This window comes from Aedes albopictus, chromosome 3 (assembly GCF_035046485.1).
Source record: "Aedes albopictus strain Foshan chromosome 3, AalbF5, whole genome shotgun sequence".
NCBI classification, from domain to species: Eukaryota; Metazoa; Arthropoda; class Insecta; order Diptera; family Culicidae; genus Aedes; species Aedes albopictus.
The window spans coordinates 342626613-342651320 of record NC_085138.1 but is presented as its reverse complement, the minus strand read 5'-3'; the positions used below and the strand labels follow the sequence as shown (position 1 = coordinate 342651320).

Here is a 24708-nt window from a genome sequence, read left to right as displayed (position 1 = left end):
TGCCCCACCACCCTAATTAGCGTAATTGTATATTTATTGAAACAGCTCACAATTGTCTTAACTCTACCTTACCACTACTAATGCGGATAATCAACCGCTCAATTATTGCACGTTGGATACAAAAGGTTCAAACGTTTGATGTCCTTGTAACTCAGACCGACCCGTTGCCCAATCGTAACCCCGGATTCAATAGGAATGATCGTAGCGTCCCCATTGCTAGTAAACGCATCCGCCCGGTAGTGCATCACGCTGTTATAGTCGTACGGGACGCCCAAATCGTTGATGACCGTCGAGTCGTACCGATAGAAGTTGGACTCCTTTCCGCCCTGGATGGCACCCCAGTTGATCTTCACGTAAAAGTCCCGATCCGAGGAGCTCTGCATGTGTACGAAACCCAACGCGTGGAGGAACTCGTGCATGATGGTACCCTTGCTCATGCATCCGTTCGGCTGCAGGTTCAACTGTTGCGCCCCTCCGACGTGGCCTAGGTACGACCAGCAACCGCTGTACTCGCCCGTCACTCTGACGTAGTCCGTCTGGGTGGTACGGGCCACAAACTTGACGCAGCTGTTGGCCATCAGTTCGTCTAGGGCCGCGATGATGCTGTTTTGCTGGGAAGTGGCTGAAATGGAGAGGGCGAGTATAAATAAAATAATTTCTTCTGTTTGTTGCGGGCTTGTACTACTAGAGGTAGGCCGTCGACCGAATTTTAACCCCTAAGTAACAGAATTATAATAGAAAGGCAAAAAAGCAAGGGCGTAGACAGGGGGGGGGGGGTCAAGCACCCTTAACCCTAAAAGGGCGCCTTTCAGAGCTCGTCTTTGATGGAACACACTCAGCGAGGTGACGAAACTGAGGCCATGAAGGTATCCCTTTTTGGGTTAATACCTGCTAGCTTTTACAACTAAACCCAGGCGGCATTCCTGGGAGAATTTCTGAAGAATCCCTTGACAAATTCTTGGAAGAATCCTTGAAGGAATGTCTAAAGGATCACTCTTAAAACATCACTCTTAGAGGAACCTTTGGAGAAGTTCGTGAAGAATCCATGGATAACTTCCTGAAGGATTTCTTGGAGAAGAAGAAAAATAATCTCAGGATATATTTTTGTAAGAATCGCATGACGAACTTCTAAATTACTGGATACATGCCTGAAGAAATTCTTGGAAATAGTTTTGAAATTCCCGAAGGAGATATCCCGAGAGGAAATTCGGAAGGAATCCCTGGAGGAATTCTTGGAAGAATTCCAGGAGTAATTCTTGGAAGGAAGCATGGAGGAATTTTTGAAGCAGTTTCTGGAGGAGTTCATTGAGAAACTGCTGAAGAAATCCCTGGATGAATTCTTTGAGCAGTGCCCGGAGGAGTCCCTGGAGGAATCTCTGGAGGAATTCGCGGAGAAATCACAAAAGGAATGCCTGAATATATGCTTGGAGGAATCCCTGGAGAAATTCCTGGCGGAATGCTTGATCCCTGGAGGAATTTTTGAAGAAATCCGTGGTAGAATTCCATGGGCAATTCCTAGTGGAATTGATGAAGGAATCCTTGGAAGAATCCCTAGGAGAATTACTGGAGGAATCCCTAGAGGAATTCTTAGATAAATCCCTGGAGGAATTTCTGTATGCATCCGTAGTGAAATTCCAGAAGGAATTTCTAGAATAATCCCCGGATCAACAGCTGGAGACGTCCTTGGAGAAATTCTGGGAGGAGTTCTGGAAAGATTTCTGAAGAAATCACTGGAGGAATTCCTGGAGGAACACTTGCAGAAATTTCTGGAGGAACACCTGCAGGAATATCTGAAGGAATCTAGGAGGAGTCCGTGGAGGATTCCCTGGAAGAATTATTTAAGGTATCTCTGGAACATTTTCTGGAGGAATCTCTGGAGGGATTCGCGGAGGGATTCCTGAAGAGATTTATGATAGAATCCCTGGAGAAATTCTTGGAGGAATTCCTGGATAATTTTTTGCATTAGCTCCTGGAATCATTTCTGGATGAAATCCTAGAGGAATGCCCGAAGAAGTTGCGTAAAAAAAATGCCTGGAGGATTTCCGGAACGAATACCTGGAGTAATTTCTGGACGAATTCCTAGATTCCAGAAGATATACCTGGGTCAATTTTTGGAGGAATTCCTGGGTGAATTTGTGAAGGAATTCTTGGATGAAACCCTGGAGTAATTTTTGAAGAAATCCATGGAGAAATCCCTGGAGGATTCTCTGGAGGAACTCCTGAAAGAATTCCTGTACGAATGCCTAGAGGAGTTCCTGGAATACTGTCTGGATGATCCTGAATGAATACCTGGAGGTATTTTTAGAGGAATCGCTGGATTCCTGGAGAAATTCCTAAAGGAATACATAGAAGAATTCCTAAAGGAATTTCTGGAGAAATGCCTCCTGCAGAAATCCCTAAATTCTGGGAGAAATCCCAGAAGATATTTCTAAAGAAAACCCTCGAGAAATACCTAGAGAAACTCCAGGAAAAAATCCTTAAGGAATGCCAGGAGGAGTTCCCGGAGGAATGCTTGGAGGAAATCCTGGCGAAACGTTTGTAGGAACGCCAGGAGGTATTCCTAAAAGAATCACTGGATTCCTGGAGGAATTCCTAGATGAATTTCTGAAAGCATGCCTAGAGGATTTCCTGGAGAAATTCTTGGATATAATCCTAGAGGAACTCCAGCAAGAAATTCTTGGATGATTCTTTGTAGTGATTCATGAATAAATCCATGTGGATCTCCGGAAGGAACCCCTGAAAAAAAAATCCTGGATGAATGCGTGGAAAAATCCCTACGAGGATTTTGGGACAAATTTCTGGAAAAAGTGTTAGAGGAATTCTTAGAAAAATATTTGGAATTTTTGGAGAAATTTTTGGAGGAATCTGAAGTATTTTTTGGAGAAATTTCTGAAAGACTTTCTGGAGGAATTCCTGGAGAAAATTCTGAAAAAAATCCTGGAGATTCCTGGAGCAATTCCTGGTACAATTTCTGAAAGCATACCCGGACCCAATTAAAATTTTGATGGCCAATAAGTCTTGTAGAGGTTTTGAGAACCTTTTATTTTGGTTTTGTGATGGTTTTAAGAACCTCTTCTAGTCTACTTGACTTAAAAATGCTACTAGGCAGAGGATTTCCTGGAGGATTTTCTGGAGAAATTCCTGGAGAAATTCTTGGATAAAATACAAGAGTAATTCCAGGAGGAATTCCTAGAGGATTCCCTAGAGAAATACTCGGATGAATCCCTGGAGGAATTCACGAAGGAATCCGTGTGGAATTCCAAAAGGAATCCTAGGGGAAGTTCCTGGAAGAATTCCAGGAGGAATCCCTGGATGAAATCGTGGAAAAATCCCTAGAGTAATTTTGGGAATAATTCCTGGAGAAATTTCTGAGAAATCCATCCAGAATCTCTGGAGGATTTCCTATAGAAATTTCTGGAGAAACCCCTGCAGATTCCAGGAGCAATTCCTGGAAGAATTCCTGGATGAATTCTTGGAGCAATTCATAGCGTAAACCCGAGAAGCTCCTGAAGGAGTCCTTCAATAAATTTTTGGTGGAAGGCCTGGCTTGGAGGAACTCCTGGATCAATTCTTGGAGGAGCTCCTGGAGGGTTTCCAGGAGACAATACTGGTGTAATTTGTGTAGCAAATCCTGGTGTTGTGCCTGGAAAAGTCCTGAAGGAATCCCTAGAGAAATCCCTGGAAGAATTCCTGATGGAATGCCTGAAGGAATTCCTGGAGGATGCCTTAAAGAAATCCAACGCAGAATCCCAAGAGGAATTCCTGGTGGAATCTTAGAAGAAGAGCCTAGAATAATCACTGGTGGAATGCCCGGAGCAAGTCCGGGAGAACTTCCTGGAGAAATTCACGAAGGATTCCTGGGAAATTCCTAGAAAATTTTCAAGAGAATTTCTTGGATGTTATTCCTAGAGATCTGCCTGAAGAAATTAATGGACGATCTATTGTAGAAATCCGTAGTGAATTTCCTGATGATAATCCCAGACCACCTGTTTACGAACTCCTGGAATTTTTTTTTGATAAAATTTCATTTATAAATTCTGGAGGAATTCTCCACTCTGAAGAAATCTCTGACCAAATTTCTGGAGGACATTCTTTGAGAATTTCTGAAGGAATCCCGTGAGGAGTGCCTTAAGGAATCTCTTCAACATTTCTTGGAGGAATCCCTACAGGAATCTTTCTGTAATCCCACTAAAAATCTGTGCAGTGGAGATTTAACAAAATTGTGAATTATTCTGTGATTTCTATGAATTCTTCAGGTACTTTTTTCATGAATTCTTCAGTAATGGTTTTCCTGCAGCAATTCCTTTGAAACTTGCTAAGAAACATTCTTTAGGAAATTCAATGGCAATTCCTTCGAAAAAAAAATGCTCAGGCTAACATCTTTGAGTTTTTTTCGGGAATTTATTTATAAAATTCTTCGGTAATTCCTCCGGAATTTCCTTTGAAAATTCCTTCACAAATAGCTTTGGAAACTCGTTCGCCAATTCCTTTTAAAATTCTTTCGAAAATTCCTTCATTAATTCCTGTCTGGAGTCCTTCAGAAATTTCTTTTGGTTTTCTCTGGCATTGGCAAAGCCATCACGAATTTACATTTGAATTCCTTCAGCAGTTATTTTGGGAATCCCCTCTCAAATTCCTTCAGCATATTTCTTAAGAAGTCCTGTAGAAAATTCTTTGTAAATTCTTGCAAAGATTTTTTATTAAAATGTCTTCTAGAATTCAATTGGAATCGTCTTCCTGTATTCCTACAGGATTTGCTTTGATAATTTTCGTAGATATTCCTTGGGCGATTTCTTTCAACAACTTTAGAGGAAATTCTCTGGGCAATTCTGTTGGTAATATCTCAGGAAGTTTTTTTTAGAATTTTTTTTCGGATTTATTTTATGGCAGTTTCTATAGAAAAATCTTTGGAAATTGATTTGGCAATTCGATTCTCAGCCAAAGCAGATTCCTAAGGAATAAATATAAATACAATGAATTACAAAGGAACTACAGAAGGAAACAATAAAACTTCAGGAAAAACACCATAAAGGCGTTGCAAAAGAAATTTGAAAAAAAAAATACGTGTAAAAATACAATTGAATTACTGAAAAAAATATAGAAGTATTTGTCGTTGCCAATGAAATTACTAAAAAAATCCAATTGAACTATCTAAGAAATTCCCATTTATTTTCTGAAGGAAGTTTCAAAGAAATCGTCGAAAGAATTACCAAAGAAATTCCCAAAGAAGTCAACGAAGGAATTCCGAAAAAATACAGACAAAATTGCTAAATATCTATTTGGAATGTTCTCTATGAAATTCATGAACAACATTTTTATTAATTCCTGGAGAAATTAAAAAAGGAAATTCAAAAAAAAAATTCTTAATAAAATCTTAAAAACAGCCGAAGGAATCGTTAAAGGAATCGACAAGGAAAATTTTCATAGGAATAAACGAAACAATTCATAAATAAATTTCCGAAAAAAAAATCCAAAGGCATTACTGAAGGAATGAAAACAATTTCGCAAATGAAATCCATAAAAGATCACCGTGGTCGAAAGAATTGATGAATAACATTACAAAAATATTCTTGAATTATATTATCCCTGGAGGAATTCCTGGAGAAACTTCTGGAAAAAAATCCCGGAGAAGTCCCAAGCGGAGTGTCTGGATGAATTCTTAGAAGAATTTATGAAAGAAACCTTGAAGAGATTCCTGAAGCAATTTCTACAGTAATTACTAAAGAAAACATCCGGAGAAATCCGAGATGGAAATTCTGCGGAAATCGTTAAATAAATTTCTAGAAGATTTCTTCAAGGGATATCTGGTTGAAAACTTGAGGATTTTTGGCAGAGTTCTTTTAGGGACTCTTGGAGGAATTGCAGGAGGAATTTCTAGAGAGATTCATTTTAGGATTTCTGGAAAAAAATTCAGGATAAATTTCTGAAGGAATTCCTGGAGAATTCGAAGAAGCACCTCCAGGAGGAACTCTTAAAGGGATTTCTGGAAGAGCTCCTGGGGAGACTCCTAGAGGGATTCCTGGAGAATTTTCTGGAGGGATTCCTTGAGGAAACCATTTACGAAATTTCCTGGAAAAAGTCTATAGGAAAATCTAAAGAAAATCCAGGAGGGAATTCTTGGAGTAATTTTTTTGGCAAAATTTTGAAGGAATTCCTGGAGGAATTTCAGAGGGTATCCCTGAAAAATTTCGTCGAGAAATGTGTTGAGGAATTCCTAAAAGAGTCCTTGAAAGACTTCTTGGAGGAATCCTTGGAGAAGTTTTTGAAAGAATCTCTGGAAAAGTTCCTGGAGGTATATATGGAGTAGTTTCTGAAGGAATCCTTGGGAAAATGTCAAGAAGAATTTCTGATGTTATCTCTGAAAGAACATCTACAGGAATCCTTAAAGAAATTCTTCAAATTTATTAGAGAAATCCCTGAAGGGATAGTACTCAGTTTGGCATACGGATGTCAAATATATAGAGTCATTACTCACATTTGGATGAATATACGTTTGACAATCCTGGAGAGATAATTACAGAAATTCCTGGACAAATTCTTGGGAAAACTCCTGGCGGAATGCCTGCAGCGGTTCATAAACAATTTCCAGGAGGAATTGTTCGAGAAAATTCTGACGGAATGCTTGGAGGAATCTCTGAAGAAATCTTAGAATAAATACCTGGAGAAAGTCCTGAAGAAATCGCTGGAGAAACTCCTGGAGGAAATCTTCGGAGAAATTCCTGGGGCTATTCAGGAATTTATTCAAAAATTCTTGGTCGAATTTCTGGGGAAATTCCTGGAGGAATTCCTGGGAAATTCCTGAAGAGGTTTCTTGAGGGGTTTCAGCAAGAATACTTGAAGAGATTAATGGAGGGATTCCTGACGAGATTGCTGGAGAAATACCTCTAGGAATCCCTACAGAGAAATTCCTAAAGAAATTTCTGTAGGAAATTCTGGAGAAACTCCTAGAGGAACTTCCGGAAGAATATCTGCAAGAATCCCCGAAATAATCTTCAGCATAATCCCTGCATGAAACAGTGAAAAAAAATGTAACATTTTCAAAAGGAAAAGTTTGACGAATCTCTGAAGGAAATCCTGCATAAATAGTTGAAAACATTTCTTATGGATTGTTCGGAGTTATTTATGGAGGAATTCCAGAAGGGTTTCCTGAAGAAATTCCTGGAGGAGCTTCCAGAGGGTTTCCTGGAAAGAAATCTGGAGGAAATCCTGGGGAATTTCTGACGGAATTCTTAATGGAGGAGGAGTCGCGGAATTTCTGGGCGAGTTTCTGAATAAATTGCTTATAAAATTAGTCAAACAATTTTCTGAAGAAATACATAAAGAAGTTTCTGGAAGAATCCCCGAAGGATTGGAGAAATCCCTCCGAGAATTCCTGGAAGCATTTCTGTAGAATTCTGGAAGAATGGTTATTACGATTCACTAGAGGAATGTCTGAAGGGATGATACTCATCGTGGTTTACGGATGTTTTACAGACGGATGTTTGGTCGATTGGACGTTTGGCCGAAGATTTTAGGCAATAATTCTTAGTTATGCCTGTGTAGATCTAAAAGCTCGAATACCAGAGGGTTCATGAATGAATAAGAGGAATTCCTGGAGAATTTTTTTGAATAAATATTTGAGAATTTCTTGGACAATTCATTCAGTAGGAATACCTGACGAGATTCATGAATAAATTCATGTAGGGATCTCTAGAAGTTTTTTTTTTTTTTTGAGGAATACCGGGAGGGATTCTCGGAAGGATTGCTGGAGAAATTACTCAAGGGATTCCTGGAGGAAATTGTTTGCGAAATCATGCAGGAATTCGTAAAGATATTTTTGGGGGAAATCCTGGAGAAATTTCTGAGAAAAATGCTTGGTTAAAATTTCTGCGGAAGTCGTTGAAGAAATTTCAAAAGGAAAATTCGGAGTTGTTCATGGAGGAGTTCATAGAGGGATTTATGAAGGAACCCATAGAGGAATTCCTTGAAGAGTTCGTTAACGAAATACTGGAGGAGTTAATGGAAACATTTCTGTTGGAAATCCTAGAAGTATTTCTTACGGAATTCCTGGAGAAATTTTTGCAGGAGTCGTTGAATTTATGGATGAGTTTCTGAAGGAATCTCTCAACCAATATCTGGAGGACTTCCTGGAAACATTTCTGGAGAAGTTTCTCTAAGAATCCCTGATGGAATCCTTGGAGAATCCTCTGCAGAAATCCCCGGAAGAATCCCTGGAAGAAATCCTACAGAGGAATATGGTGGAATCCTTCTTCGGATATTCTGGAGGAAATCTTGGAGAATTTTTTTGAGGAATTGCTGGAGAAATTCATGAACATTTTTTTAGGAGGAATACCTGAGGTGGAGTTCCTGATAATATACCTGGAGAAATTTCTGGAGAGATCCCTGGAGGAGGTCGTTTGCGGAATCATGGAGGAATTCTTGAAGCTATTTTTGGCGAAAATCCTTAAAAACTGGAAGCATTTTCTCATTTTTTCGGTTTTTGATTTTTTATTAAATAACGAAGCAATATTTTTAAAATCGGTTTTCGTACACATGAAGAGTATGGGTCAAGGTATCTTCTGTATTTTTTTTGAGGTGCAAAATGTTTTCCATTTTTGCAGAAACCATTTTTATGTGAAATTTTGTTCAAAAAAGGTTTTTGCAAAAACGAAAAACATTTTCCACTGCAAAAAAATTCAGAAGATGATACCTTGATCCATACTCTACATGTGCACGAAAACCGAAAATATTGCTTCGATATTTAATAAAAAATCAAAAACCAAAAAGTGAGGAAATGCATCCAGTTTCGCCTTAAGAAGTTTCTGGAAAAATACTGGAGAATTTCTTGGAAAACCTCCGGGACAAATTTCGAGAGAAATATCTGAGGAGTTTTCTGAGTTATTTCATGGAGGAATTCCTGGAGGGAATTTAAAAGTAACTCAAGAAGGGATTTCTGAAGGAACCCCAGGAGGAATTCCTGGAGAACCTCCTGGAGTTCTTGAAGAATTACTGAAGAGGATCCTAGAGGAATTCCTGGAAGAATTTCTGACGGTCGCTAAATTTCTGAAGGGAGTGTCTGAAAGAATTGCTGAAGGAATGTCTTAACCAATCTCTGGAGGAATTTCTGGATAAATTTCTGGAGGAATCCCTGGAAGAATCCTTGGAGAAATCCCCGATAGAATCCTTGGAAGAAATCCTGTAAAAATCTATTAGAAGAATATCTGGAGGAATTCCTGGAAAAAATCTCTAGGAGCTTCTCTAAGAATCCCTGATAAACTCCTTGGAGAAAAAATTGATGAAATCCCCTGGAGAATCCCTGGAAGAAATCCTATAGAAGAAAATGGTGGAATTCCTGGAGGAATTCTTAAAATTCGCTAAAGGGATCCCTGAAGGGATGATACTCAGCGTGATATACGGATATTCTGGAGGAAATCTTGGAAATTTTTTTTGATGAATTCCTGGAGAAATTCATGAACATTTCTTTTAGGAGGAATACCTGCAGAGATTTCTGATGGAGTTCTTGAAAAGATTCCTGGAGAAATTCCTGCAGGGATCCCTGGAGGAGGTCGTTAACGGAATCATGGAGGAATTCCTGAAGCTAGTTTAGAAGGAAATCCTGGAGGATTTTTTGGAAAAAAAATACTGAAGTAATTCTTGAAGAAATTCCGGGAGAATTTTCAAGAGGAATTCCTGAAGAAATTTCGGAGGAATTTTCGAAGTTATTCAATATCTAGAGAGATTTCTGAGGGAAATATAGGAGGGATTATTGAAGGAACCTCTGGAGTAATTCATGGAGGACCTCCTGGAGGATTTCCTGGAAGAATTCCTGAACAGATTTCTGGAAGAATTTATTTACGAAATACTGGAAGAACTCCTGAAAAAAAAAACTGGAGGACTTTGTGCCGGTATTCCTGGAGAAAATCTTGGAAGAGTCAATAAACTTCTGAAGAAGTTTCTGAAGGAATTTATAAACCAATTTCTGGAGGAAATCCTTCAAAAAATTCTGGAGGCGCTTCTCGAGGAATCCCTGAAGAAATCCTTGGAAAATCCCCGAGAGAATCTCTGGAAGGAATTCTATAGGTGGAGGCAGGCCCGGATTAAGGATTGTGGGGGCCCAGGGCCCGAGCGGATGTGGAGGCCCCTCGAAGAGATGACCAAAAATGTTTTTCCTTATTTTCGAACAGTACTTGAGCAATATGAAAGATAAAGCTACTGTTAGCAAACAAAAAAAGTTTTTGTGGGGGCCCCTAAAATGTGGGGGATCGCCCCCCCCCCCATCCCCCCGGGAATGGAAAAAGTTTTCCACAAAATTTTTTCACCGTTGAGAAAATTGATAATTAAAAGCCGGAAAAACTATGTCCAAACTCGTGGAAATTAAAAAAAAAATTTAAGAAGGTAATTTCATAAGCTTTGATCGCTGTAATTTTTGGAATGCACTTAATTTTCGTTCCTGAGTTATGGCAAATTTGGTGAAAAATGACCATATAATATAGGCTTACATAGTAATTTTCACATGATTGACCACAACTCAGTAACGAGAAAAAAAAGCTTATAGAATTACATTCCCAAAAATTTTTTTTTGAAAATTTTCCACGAGTTCGGACATAGTTTTTCCGGCTTTTCTTTATGAATTTTCTCAACAGTAAAAAATTTTGTGGAAAACTTTTTCCACTTCATATTTTTTTATTCCTGAGATTTGCTTTCATTTTCATAAAAAAACTTTGTTTCTACGATGCTTCGTTCTTGAGTTATGATTTTTCAAAGTAAGTAGTGTCAGGGAAAAGCAAAAAAAATCCACCTGAGTTTTCCGGGAAAATAGGCGACCCTGAATTTTACTTAATTTTTTTTTTGTTCATATATCCATGAGCCCTGCCTGTGGAAAAAGTTTCATGAAAATCTGAGACCCTTCGGCCCAATTTGTATGATAATAAAAAAAAAGCCCAAGAATATCTGGAAAGACACCTTGAGGAATTGCTGGAGAGATTCATGGACGGATTCCTGGAGGAGTTCCTGGAGGAATCCCTGGGGGCTGGGCAGTTGTTTTCCCATTGCTGGAGAAATTCTGGACACAGAATATTGGTAATTAACAAATTAACAGTTTATGAAAAAAATCGCGCTCTAGTGGGATCCGAACCTACGACTCCGTATTCGCTGGAGCATCTCTAGGGAATCCCTAGAGAAAATCCTTCAAGAGTTTCTGCAAGAACTACTGCAGGAATCTCTAGAGGGATTTCGGGAGGAATCCCTGGATGGATTATTGAAGAAATCTCTGATGTTTCCTTAAGAGTTAACTGGAGACATTCCTGCAGAGATACTTAGCGCAATTCCTGAAGGGATTTCTGAGGATATGGTTTATGAAATCCTGGTGGAGTTATGGAAAATAATTCCGAAACACTTCCAAGAGAAATTGTGAGACAAATTTATAGCCTGCAGCCATGTCTGGAGTACTTCATGAATAAATTCAAAGAATAATTCCTTGCAGATAAGTTTCCGAAAGAATTTCAGATAGAATCTCTGGACAATTCCTGGGGAGATTCATTATGCAATTTCTGGAGGAATTCCTGAAGAAATTCCTGAGGAAATTGTTCACAAATTCCTTGATAAATTTCTGGAGGAAATCCTGAAGATATTTATGAAGGTCCACGAGAAATTCTTCGATGAATTGCTGGAGTAATTCCTAGCCGAAATTCTGGAGGAATTACAATAAATTCCTGAAGTAAATCTTTGGACAAACTCCTTTAGCAAACTCTCGAGGAATTTCTTGGGATATATTTGACGGAAGCCCAGGACGAATTGTCAGGAGAATTTCTGTATAGATTTCGGAAGAAATTCTTGGAGAGATATCTAAGGCGCAGAATCTTGTTGATAGACAAATTGGAAGATAAAATGTGTGAAAAAGATCGTGCTCTGATGGGATTTGAACCTACGACTCCGTTTTCGATAGATCGCTGATTCAACGAACTAAGTCGTAACAGGTAACAGGTAACAGGTAACAGTTTTGCGGATGGATACTTGGAGCAATTCCTGAAGGAATTCTTGAGAAAACTAAGTATGAAATCCTTGAGAAATTCCTAGAAAATAATTAATTCTCTTTAATTACGTATGGGTTTAGGGAGGGGGGTAGGTTGATTGGTCTCTTACGAGAAAATTGTTTTACGTAATAAATGGAGAGCCCCTTAGAGAAATACTTCATGAAAAAAAAATACCTGAGTAATTCTTTGGAGAAATTCTCAAAGGAATTTTTGGATGATTTCTGGACGAATTTCTGGAATCTTTGGAGAGATTTTTCAAGATATTCTTGGAATGATAACTATAGCAATTTCTGAAGATATTCCTGGAAATGTTTCTCCGTGAGCTCCGAAGAAATTCCTGGAAAAAAAAACTGAAGAAATTCCTAGAAAATATTCTGGATGAATTCCTGAAGAGACTTCGTATGAGATTCCTGGAGAAGTTCCTAGAGGCATTTCTGGCGGAGTTTCTTGATGAAATGCTGGAGGCATTGCTGGATGAATTACATGAGGGTTTTCTCAAAGACATCTTTTACGAAACCCTGAAGGAGTTCCTGTGAAATTGCTGTCGCAAATCCTAGAGAAATTCCTGGGGAAACTATTGGACAAATTCCTGGAATGATTTCCTACCGAAATTCTGGAGTAATACCTAGAGGCATTCATGAAAAAAACATAATTTCCAGGAGAAACTCCTGGAAGAATGCCAGTACGGTAGAGATTCCTAGAGCAATTTCTGGACAATGACTAGAGAGGTCCCCAGTGGAATTTCTGGAAGAATTTATAGAAGAATCTCTGAAAGAATCCTTGGAGGGATCCCTGGATGAATTCCTGCAGAAATTGTTGCAAGAATTTCTGGAGAGATTCTTGGAGATTAAACAAGGAATGCCTTGAGGAATTAATCGAGGAATTTTGAGGAGATTCCTGAAAGAGCTCGTTTACAAAATACTGGAGGTTTTCTTGAAAAAAAAATGTATAAACGTAAAGGAAAACCTAGCGAAAGTTCAAGAAGAGTTCGTGGGGGAGTTTCTTGCGTAACTCCTTGCCAAAATCCTGGAGACATTTCTCTAGGGAATCCGTCAGATGTTCTTCCAGGAGTTTCTGGAGTTATTTCTAGAGGAATTTATCAAAGAATTCCCGGAGGAATTTCTGAAAGATTTCCTGAAAGAATTCCACGAGGAATCTCTGGAGAAATTCCCAAAAAAGAGTCCCTGAATGAATTTCCCGAGAAGTCCCTGAGAGAGTTTCTAAAGGAAAACAAGCAAAAAAAACCCTGGAGAAATTTATGGAGGAGGTTCTCGGAAGAATTCCTTGGAAAACCCCATGGATAAACTTCCCCAGAAACCTCTGCAGAAATGAGTGGAGGAATTCTTATAATTCGTTATTGGAATCCCAGAAGGGATAAAATTCGGAACGTCTACTTTTCAGAGTGTTTATAAATGAATAAGATGAATTCCTGGAACAATTATGAGGGTAATCCTGGAGAGATTATAAGAAAATTCCTGGACGAATTCTTGGAATAATTTCAAGAGTAATTCCTTTCCGAAATCCTGGAGGAATGCCTGGATTGGTTTATAAAGAACACCCAGGAGGAATTGTTCGAGAAATTTCTGGCAGAATCAGAATCTCTGGAGGGATCTCTGGAGAAATTTTAGAAGAAATATCTGGAGGAAGCCTCTTGGAGAAATTCGTGGGGAAAATCTTGGAGAAATTCCTGGGGGCTAACAATTTCTGAAGGAATTGTTAGAGGAATCTCCGAAGGGAATCCTTGAGAAGTTTTTGAAGGAATTCCTTATGGATTGTCCGGAGTTATTTAAGGAGGATTTCCAGGAGAAAATTTTGAAGAAATTATTAGAGGGATTTCTGAAGGAATTCCAGGAAGAACTCTTGGAGGAAACCAAGGAGGCATTCCTGGAAAAGCTTCTGGAAATGTTTCTGAACGCTTTCCTAGAGGAATGTTTGAAAAGTAATCTCAAGGAAATCCTTGGGAATTTCTGACGGAATTCTTGGTGAAATAATTGGAAGAGTCACTGAATTTCTGGGTGATTTTTTGAATAAATTTCTTATGGAATTACTGATACATGTTTTTGGAGAAATTCATGGAGATATTTCTGTAAGATCCTCCGAATGATTGGAGGAACTCCTGCGGAATTTCCCGGAAGAATTTCTGTAAAAAAAATCTGAAAAATTGATTTTTATGGAAAAGTTTCGGCTTGCAGTGTAACAGTTTGCGTTATAATTACTGATCATCATCAGAAAGTCCTGGAGAAATTTTGAGTTCCTGGAGTTTTTTTTTTTGGAGTATTTCTTCCAGGAGGAATACCTGAATCCAAGTAGCAAACATGTCACAAACAAGTATCGACAGCGCAGGTTTTTTGGTTAGACTATAGTCATTTAAATATCATTTTAATTATCATTTAAATATAGTCAAGTTAAAATCAGCCTTTGGGTTAGAATTACATAAACGTAGCTCCTGTACATAAACCTGCGCTGTCAACACTCCTTCGTGACATGTGTGCTGCTTGGGAAGAGATTCCCAGATATATCCCTGCATGGTTTTCTAGAGGAATCCCGAGACGGATTCTCGGAAGGATTCCTGGAGAAATTCTTGATGAAATTCTTGGTGGATTTTTTTTTGAGAAATCATGCAGGAATTCGTAAAGGGACCCCCCTGGAGGATTTTTTGGTAAAATGCTGGAGAAGTTCTCGATGAAAATTCGGGAGAAATTCCTGGAGCAATTTCTGCAGAAATTTCTGGAGAAATTCCTGCGGAAATCTTTGAAGAGATTTCACCAGGAATTTTAAGTGTTATTCAAGCAGGAATTCTTGGATGGATTTCTGAAGGAATCCATGGAGGAATTCCTGGAAGAGCTCTTGAAGAATTTTTGCAGAGATCCCAGGAAAAAATCTGGAATAATTTCTTACGGAATTCCAGGAAGTGTTCTTGGAAGAGTCGTTGAATTTATGGAGGAGTTTTTGAAGGAATTTCTGATGGATTTTCTCATCCAATATCTGGATGAATTCCTGGAAAAATTTCTGGAGGAACTTCTTAAGGAAACCCTCATGAATCCTTGGATAAATCGCTGAAGAAATCCCTGGAAGAAATCCTATGGTAATCTCTGAAAGAATATGGAACAATCTCAGACTGGAGGAGTTCTTAAAATTCGCTAATGGGACCCCTGAAGGGACGATAGTCAGTGTGACATACGGACATTATGAAGGAAATCCTGTAGAATTTTCTTAACCCTTTGAAGCCGGAATTTTTCCAAGCGTTATTATAGAGTTTTTTCTACGTTTTTCGGTAGTTTTGGTGGTCAATAGCATAAAAACGGTAGAATATTATGCAGAATATTTTTTCTGGTTATCCTAGGTTACCCAAACTATTCTTGAGTTTAGATCCTTAAGTCTACGGGTATAACGGTAACTTCTTTCACTATACAAAGCTACGTTTTGTAATCTATCATGTCCAGTAAGTCTTCTGAACGGTTATTAGACAACATTAGATCAGTTGGGATATCCTAGGCCATCCAAACTGTTCTTGAGTTTAGATCTTGAAGTCTATGGGTGTAACGGTAACATCGTTCATTATACAAAGCAATGATTTGTAATCTATCATGTCCAGTGAGTCTTCTAAAAGTTCAGTAAACAGTATCAGATCAGTCGGAATATCCTTGGTCATCCAAACTGTTCTTGATTTTGGATCCTGAAGTCTACGGATGTAACGGTAACTTCTTTCATTATACAAAGCTACAATATGTAATCTATCATATCCAGTAAGTCTTCTGAAAGTTCAATAGACAGTATCAGATCAGTCAGGATATCCTAGGTCATCCAAGCTGTTCTTAATTTAAGATCTTAAAGTCTACGACTGTAACGGTAACTTCTTTAATTATACAAAGCTACGATTTGTAATCTATCATATCCAGTAAGTCTTCTGAAAGGTTAATACACAATAACTGATCAGTTGTGATATCCTAGGTCATCCAAACTGTTCTTGGGTTTGGATGACATAGTATACAGGTGTAACGGTAACTTTTTTCATTATACTAAGTAATCTATTATGTCCAGTAAGTCTTCAGAATGTTTAATAGACAGTATCAGATCAGTCAGGATATCCTAGGTCATCCAAACTGTTCTTGAGTTTAGATCTTAAAGTCTATGGGTGTAACCGTAGCTTCTTTCATTAAAAGCTGCAATCTATCATGTCCAGTAAAAAAGTCTTTTGAAAGTTACAGTGGTTGTTTTTATCAACTGAGCTTTATAACAGTGAGGAAGCCCATAATCCGTTCAACGGTTCCAAAAAAACGGTGCTCTAGAAAATTTGAGCTATGTACTCCAAATACCTTGTCCTTAAAGGACTTCACTATAGGACAGTTTGGAACACCTAGAACATCCCAGAATATAAAAAACCTTTTGATATTCTTAACGAAGGCTAAATGAGTACATATAAACGTGACCCACATCCAAGCTCAGCTTTTAGAACAACTGGTATGTCAATTATTTCGTTTTTCCAAATTGCATGGTGTTCAGGATGTTCTAGGTTTACAATGAAGTCCCATTTACAAATATTCTCATTTTTCTCTAATAGAGGATTCAATTTGCAACAACTTTGCCGAAGACAGTATTCTGTTTTATCAAATGAGTGAATTTATACAGCCGTTTCTATGTTGGGGTCATATATGACCCCTCCGGCTCCAAAGGGTTAAAAGGAATTCCTGGGCACTTTTTTCAGACGGAATATCTCTGAAATTGCTGGTGGAATTCCAGAAGAGATTCCAGAAGAAATTTCTGGAGGGATCTCTGAAGGAGAACGTTTCCTGGAGATATTTTTGGAGAAAATCTAAAAAAAATCGGGAAACCATGGAAAAATTCTGGGAGAAATTCCCAGAGAAATTTCTGAAGAATTTTGGAGGAATTTTTGGAATTATTCATTGTGGAATTTCTGAAGAGATTTGTGAAGAAAATCTCGATGGGAATATTGAAAGAACCCCTGCAAGAATTCCTGAAAGATTTTCTGGAGGGTTTACTGGAAGAGTTCTTGAATAATTCTTGCAGTGATTCCTGGAGGAATTCGTTTACAAAATATTGGAGGAATTCCTGGGAAAAAATCTGGAGGAAATCCTAGAGGAATTTCTTACGGAATTTCTGGAGGATTTTTTGGAAGAGTCGTGAATTATTTTTTTAAAGGAATTGCTGAGAGAATTTCTCAACCAATATCTAGAGGTTCCTGCAAAGTTTTAAGGAAAAGCTCCTCTAGCAGCCCCTGATGGAATCCTTGGAGAAATCCCTGAAGAAATCCCCGGGAAAATCCCTGGAAAAAGTCCTATAGAAATCTTTGAAAGAATATGGTGTAAATTCTGGAGGAACTCTTAAAACACGCTGAAGAGATCTTTGAAGGGATGATACTCAGTGTGGTATACGGATATTATGAAGGAAATCTTTCAGGAATTTGTAAAGGAATTCCTGGAGAAATTCATGGACATTTTTTCAGGTGGAATATCTGCAGAGATTCCTGAAGAATTTCTTGGAGGGATCCCTGGAGAACATTTACGCAATCATGGAAGAATTCCTGAAGATATTTTTGAAAAAAAAACCTGTTAGATTAACAAAAAAAAACTTGAAAAATTCTTGCAAAAATTCCGAGAAAAAAATCTAGAGGAATTCCTGAAGAAGTTTCGGAGGAATTTTTGGAATTATTCATTGAGAAATCCCTAGATAGATTTTTAAACGAAATCTAGATGTGATTATTGTAGGAACCCTTTTTAGAATTCCTGGAAGACTTCCTGGAGGGTCCTTGAAGAGTTCCTGGAGAGATTCCTGAAGGAATTCATTTATGAAATACTGGAGAAATTGCTGGAAAAAAATCTAGAAAAATTCCTTTAGGAATTTCTGGGGAAGTTTTTGAAGGAATTTCTCAACGAGTTTTTTAAATTATTCCAGGAGAAATTTCAGAGAAAGTTTCTGGATGAATCTTTGAAAGAATCCTTGAAAAAATCCCTGGAGAAATTTCTGGTAGAATCCATGTATGAAATCCTGTAGAAATCTCTGAAAGAATACCAAATTCTTAGACAGAACTGCCGACGTGTCAAAGATTTAGATCGTTGGTCCAAATAATTTCTACGGACGTCGTGAACACATTTACCAAAATGATCACCGATTATGCCTGCAGAGAGCTCTTCAATTTGTTCTTCAGTTTGTTGGAATACATATCTGTTGATTTCAGCTCTTTGTTCAACGCATGCAGCCATAACCCTGTCTTACGATAATGATGCAACAATTATCCCAAACACTGATCAAGTTCGCTGAAAATCCCTCAAATTCAGCCCTCAACTTCAGTTTGTTGAAAAAAGCACACTCCCACCACCAAGCCACCAATACTTACTGAAGTGTCCCGGAGTGATGTAATAGTAAACGATTTGCGATGGCCACCGATAGGACGCCCCAATGAGGGCAGAGCGCCCGGTTGACAGTATTTCCTCCTGGTTACTGTCCAAGATTATGTCCCCCTGGAAATGGCCGCCCGCCTCTTCTGCTGCCACGTCTAGAAAACAAGGATTTCGATTGAGATGTTGAGCTGTGGGAAGTTTCAAAAAGCTGTTGTTTTACCTGCTGGCTGAACTTCCACATCTAACGGTGCTCCTTCGGTTACTCCGGCAAGCAATAGCGGCACGAACCACAGTAGGAAGGCTAATTTCTTGCCCTGGAAGATGTTTTTTTGTTAGTTGAAAGAGATGTTATGAAACTGTTAGTATCAATGACTATTTGGTAATCAACCTGAATTTCTTGAATATTCTTTAAAATTATTGCTGTTAGAGTGTGTGTTGTTTATTACTGCGTGGTTTCATTTGTAAGGTTCAACACATTATGCAGTTTGTTTTAATAAACAACTCTTGTTGAAGCAACTTTTACATGAAATAAAGAAGTGAAAATAAAACTGTGATGTGAAGTTAAGTTGTTTTCTGAAATAAATTGCTCTACCTTCTGTTTTACATCAATGCGTTTCAAGTTAAATAACAAGCGTTTTGAAAGTAATAAACCAGCTTTGGGCTGAACTTTCTATAATAAAAAAAAATCAATAATAATAGTAAACATTGATAAACATATTACTGCTGCAGCACATTAACAAATCAAATGTGCATCAACAATGAAACTTTGATGTAATGAGTGATTGGAAATTAATCTGCTGCGGGCTGAAAATCTCCGTAATAATGTTGATAGCTATGAGAGTAGCAATAATGATAATCAATTTTAAATTATAAGTAAAATATTAAGCTATGAGACCCACAAAGACGAATCGCCTTTGGCCTTCAAGTTGTTCGGGGTTAGGATGAATTTTAAAAACATGTTTGCTAACAAGTGCCAAAATTTTATATTTTTATTATAATAAAACTAATAATAATGAATAATATTATAATCAATATTATGAATAAGTCATTTAATGAAAAAAATGCAAATAGTTTTATTTTCATTTTTTACAATACCCAATATTTTAAAGCATTCGTCATAATCATCCAGCCTCGCTGGATGAATGAACAACCTGTGCTCTTAATACTCTTTTTATAATCAACAGTTTTTTTTTCTTTTTTCTGGATAATCCAACACCAAATCTCACCATCGTGTAACCCCGTTTGATCGCGTCACGGTCCCGCTCGAGCTAGCTTCTCCGAAGATACTGAAACAGCGCCGGCAACGCCATTCCCGATTCGGGGCTTACGAAATTTCCTGGAACCGAAAAACGTTCTACCATTATTTGAACAAGTTAGTTAGTTAATTGTTTCCCGTGTCCGGTCATAAACCGGGGCAGCCAAGATAAGATAAAACTGATAGGCAAATTTTGGTGAATCTATCGCAACGGGATTCGTCTCAAAAGAAAATGAATGAAACCGTTCGGGCGTTCGTAGAAAACTGTACTTTTTGGCCCACAAAATAAATATTGATCCATCCGTTGCTGGACCGTCGGAGGTCGTCACATTGTTGATTGTCGTCTATGGGAGATAAAAATGCTAAGATTTTGTTTGTCCACCATTGTCGCAATTCGGATGATTCGTAGAATTGGGAAACGGAAAACAGTACAGCTGACAAATAAGGATGAATTGGTATACCTAGTGTTGGAAATTGCCAACAGATTCAGGAGGTTCCGCAATAATAATACCGGAAATGAAACAACCGCAGCTTATGGTTTGGTTACAATCCGGATGAATTATTATTATCCTGAGAAATTATACAATTTTAACGTGTGAATTCATGTGTGTGTAGATAATAATAGTTATAAGTACTTGTTTCATGTTTCTTTGTAAATAAACTTACGTTTAGTCCCAATTTGCTGTATCCCTCCGTGTCAAGTCAAGTCAAATCTACTCGTATTGTGTCCTGGGCATCGATTGTTTTGTGCAATCCGTACTTAGTCGCAACAGTCGACTGTTCAACCTGCCGTACTATAGTTAGTAGAACTAGATTTAAGTTTGCATGAATTTTAGATAATGCTAGATTTACCTTTGCAGTAGTAGCAGATGTAATTTCTGTGTATGCGACTTTTAGGTTATAGAACTATTGGTGTTGGATTTCAACGTATCTACGTAAATAATACCTATAAGTTTATACAAATTCGAAACAGTTCTAGAGCGTAGTTAACCTTGTAAGAATAATAAGGAATTCACTTTGTTTAAGCAATAATCTGTAGTAAATTTGCACAAAATAACTGCACTTAATCTTGGCGAGTCTTAGGATTTCTACACTATATGACAATTGACATATCATTTAGGTACGTTTTTCGTTGACTCACCGCGTGACAGTGAAGACTGTCACTCCGTGTTGTGTTCAATACCACCCAGTGCAGATGACCGTCTCGATTGTAGTTCGGTGCCGTCAGACATTAGGGTGGTTCAAAGAAGGCAGTAAAGGCGCGGTGGTGTGAATTCGCCAACACTCCCCCCAGGTACGCGGGCTATCTGGCCAGCTTACTTAGTTTCGCGCCGTACATCTAACACGGCCAACTTGGTTGTTGGTCGCTCATAGATTCCGGATGTAGTCCTCACCGTGGCTGATCTCGGTTGGCCATCCTTTCCGAGATGGATGTTGATAATTCTGCCCCTGGGCCAGCAGTTTCGTGGAGACTTAGGGTCAACTATCACCACTATGTCGTTCATCTCTATCGGTTTGGTGTGCACGAATCATTTTGTGCGGCGGGTTATCTCTGGAAGGTAATCTGTAACCCACCGTTTCCAGAACCGGTTGGCTTGGACCTGGGAAAGCAACCAGGTCTGACGAAGGACACTACCACTGTCATCAGCATTTCTCAACGGCTTGGACCCATTGGTTGACCCCAACAGGAAGTGGTTCGGGGTCAAGGCGGGGGCTGAATCGTCGTCCACAGGAACATGTGTTAACGGTCTCGAGTTGACAGTACTTTCGATTTCTGTTAGAAGGTTACGCAAAACTTCGTCCGTCAGCTTCCTAGCTGGCAGAATTGCCATCAAGTTCTTTTTTACGCTACCGATTAAGCGTTCCCAGCTACCGCCCATGTGCGGTGATGCTGGCGGCAGGAACGTCCAACTAGTATCGGTGTCCACGAACTCTTTCATCAGCTCCTCTTCTTTAATGATACTATCTATTTCCTCAAGTACCCGATTCGCACCGACGAAATTAGTGCCGCGGTCACTGTAGAAGGTTTGCGGCTTACCTCTCCGTGAAATGAAATTGCGTAGAGCCACCCAAGTAACCACTAAGCACTGGCGTAAGCGGTCTAAAGGTCATACAGCAGCTTTTTCGTGTCAATAGGCTCAGTAAGAAATTTTCAAATGCTCTCAGGCATTATAAATAGTAAGCACTGAAATAAGCCGTATATTAGTGGTATGACGCTATGCAATAGTGCTTGTAAACCCAGTGTCTATCAGCCGAATAAGAAGCCTGACAGTGCTGTTAAAAGGCTTGGCGTGCATGACGTTTATATCAATCAAAACTGATTTCAAGCAAAACAAAACTGAACCGAAGCAAGACAATAAAATCTCCTCGGAAATTTCGTACGATCGATAAGGCGGTGACAGCTTGTTGTCGGACACTTCAAGCATTGAATTGAAACAGAAAATGTATAGCTGCTTCTTCGAATATGATGTAAATGCAACGGATGTTTACCTGTAGAGTTTTAATCGTTACAGACGAACACCAAAACTAATCGATGGGCCCCATTTTGATTCCTCTTGTTACGGAATCTCGTCAACCTCCCAAACTTCCCTAGCTGCATCTCCTGCAGATCTCTCTCCACCAGAAAACCATTTTATACATTTCCAATGCGGCCACATTGTGCCCGATTTCAGATCCGAACATCACTGTTCCAACTTGTTGCCTTCTTTTCCTTAAATACGGTGCTGAGCAAACCGATCTCTTGGTGCATCGATGGAGCAGATGGGAAACGTGACGACATCCACTTAAGACTAACAACCCCGACGACATCAGATCGAATCTGGATCAGGCCGTAAAAGTCGAAGAAAAGTAGACTTCGATGGAAAACATCCGGAGAAAAAAATAAAGAAAGTAAATAACTTTTTTTTTCTTTTTTCTTGACCCATTTTTGACAACTTTTTCACCAGAGACTCGGTACGCAGATTGAAGCTGGCCGTATATCAGCCGAATATTTCGCCAAAATTGGCAGATCTATTATAGGATGTAGTTCTAATGAGCTCTGTTAACATTGCTCTTCATGTGGATATAGAACCAACTTGGTGCCAATTTTTACGACTTTGTGGTTACTTGGGCATGATACATGAGTTTGTGCTGAGGGAGTGCACAACCTCGATGTGGATTGCTCGAATCGTGAGACAAGTGGCCAGTAACCCCCAGCGCTTTTCTATTCGACGGCCGACGACGACTTCGTATGGCCCGAAGAAGTCGACACCAACATGCGTGAATGGGCGAGTGAATGCACCCAGGCGTGCTAAGGGTAGGTCGGCCATTATTGGTGCACGTGGAACGGCACGGTCATTTTTGCAGCGTTGACAGTTGTTTCTCACTTTAGTATACGTCGAACGAAGTTGCGGAATGCTAAATTTTTGGCGAATTTCGTTGATCACGGTTTCGTGGTTCTGATGGTGGAGCTTGTGGTGGTAGTGTGCAACAATCAATCGTGTGGTATGGTGGTCACGGGGAAGTATTATTGGATATTTTGCGTCTTCGGTTGCGTAGTCGCAAGCAGCGATTCGGCCACGCATTCTCATTACCCCGTAGTGGTCTAACCATGGAGATTTCTGGTGAAGTGGACTCGATTTGGGAACTGCTGTTACAGATGATTCACTGGTATCCTGAAATCTTCTGAGATGTGCTACTTCGTCCGGAAATGTTTCTTGTTGAGCTTGACGAAAGAGATATGATTCAGCAACCTTGAGTTCTTGGCTTGGAACGGGACCGACTATTGTTGGTTTCTTCAGAAGTTTCAGTTTACAGTTGCTTGGAAAGCGGTGGAGCAAAGCAACGACCTTGACAATCCGATCCCAACATGAGTATTCGTCGACGCAAATCACAGAAGTCGGTGCAATAAAATGAGACATTACACTCGGACGGAGTTCTAGCTCGGCAGTATGACTGCTCTGTGGCGATCGGGGCCAATCCTCTTCTGAGCAATACAGGAAGTAGGGTCCAATGAACCACCGAGACTGAGAAGTCAGGTCTGGCAGCCCTTGCCATTTGGTTCCATCGTCGGCTACGTTTTGCTTGGTGGGAACGTACATCCATTCGTGCATCTCGGTCGTATCCAGGATCTCGCTAACTCGAAATGCAACAAATTGCGAGTAGCGGCGGTGGTCGGATTTGATCCAAAACAGCACATCTTGTGAGTCAGACCAATATATCCGACGAGATATAGGAATCGTGAGAGCGTCGAATACCGATCTGGCCAGCCTTGCGCCAATCAAAGCTGCTTGGAGTTCCAGCCTTGGGATGGAAAGAAATTTCAATGGTGCTACCCTAGTTTTAGCTGCCACTAAGCTACATTCCACGATATTGCCATGGGTGAAACGTCAGTAGCAGGCAGCGGCAATTCCATTCGCACTCGCATCAACAAATGTGTGAAGTTGGACGTCTCCGTTTGCAGCAGAAAGTAGCTTCGAGAAATACTTATCCGCTCGACTTGCGGCAACACTTCTAGCCACGTTTGCCATTTTTTGACTTCTTGCAGAAGGATTTTTAGGTACATAAGAAACTGCGCAATAAGCCCAAGTGGGTCGAACATGGACATAAGGATGCGCAACATTTCCCTTTTTGTTGGACGATGTCGACCTTCCAGCAACGCTCGACCGTAACGATCCCATCCAACCTTGTAGGTGAAGGTATCCGACTCTGTGCACCACCACATTCCAAGGACCTTTTCCGTGGCTATTTCCGACGACATGTCGAGATTTTTTTCTTCCGTTCCAGCTTCTTGTAAGGCCTGTACGACACGTTTGGAGTTACTTATCCAATTACGGATCTCGAAACCGCCTTCTGCGTGCACTTGTTTCACTTGCTGGGCGAGTTTGATCGCTTCCTCTTCTGTGGCTACACTCACCAGCATGTCATCGACGTAATGGCGCTTTATAATCACTTCAGCGGCCGCGGGATAATCGCCCTGGAACCGTTTGGCATTCAAATTTTTGACGTAGTATGCACTAGAAGGAGAACAGCATGCTCCGAAACTCATCACCTGCAGAACGTAGACATGCAGGGTTCCATCCTGGTCGTACCATAGAAAACGCTG

The 24708-nt window shown here is 39.6% G+C and overlaps 2 protein-coding genes across 2 annotated transcripts; both read right to left on the bottom strand.

The window, feature by feature from the left end:
• Positions 1-19727, bottom strand: LOC109424634 (zinc metalloproteinase nas-13). The gene is made up of 4 exons (XM_019699798.3): positions 19597-19727; positions 18591-18684; positions 18367-18525; positions 1-622 (listed from the first exon to the last, which is right to left on the bottom strand). Exons 1-4 carry the CDS (start codon positions 19597-19599, stop codon positions 99-101), a joined length of 780 nt encoding a protein of 259 aa, XP_019555343.2. The 5' UTR covers positions 19600-19727; the 3' UTR covers positions 1-98.
• Positions 19728-20941: 1214 nt separating this feature from the next.
• LOC134290870 (uncharacterized) lies at positions 20942-23716 on the bottom strand. The gene is made up of 3 exons (XM_062858084.1): positions 22731-23716; positions 21201-21641; positions 20942-21074 (listed from the first exon to the last, which is right to left on the bottom strand). The coding sequence occupies exons 1-3, from the start codon at positions 23714-23716 to the stop codon at positions 20942-20944; spliced, it is 1560 nt and encodes a 519-aa protein (XP_062714068.1).
• Positions 23717-24708: the final 992 nt, after the last annotated feature.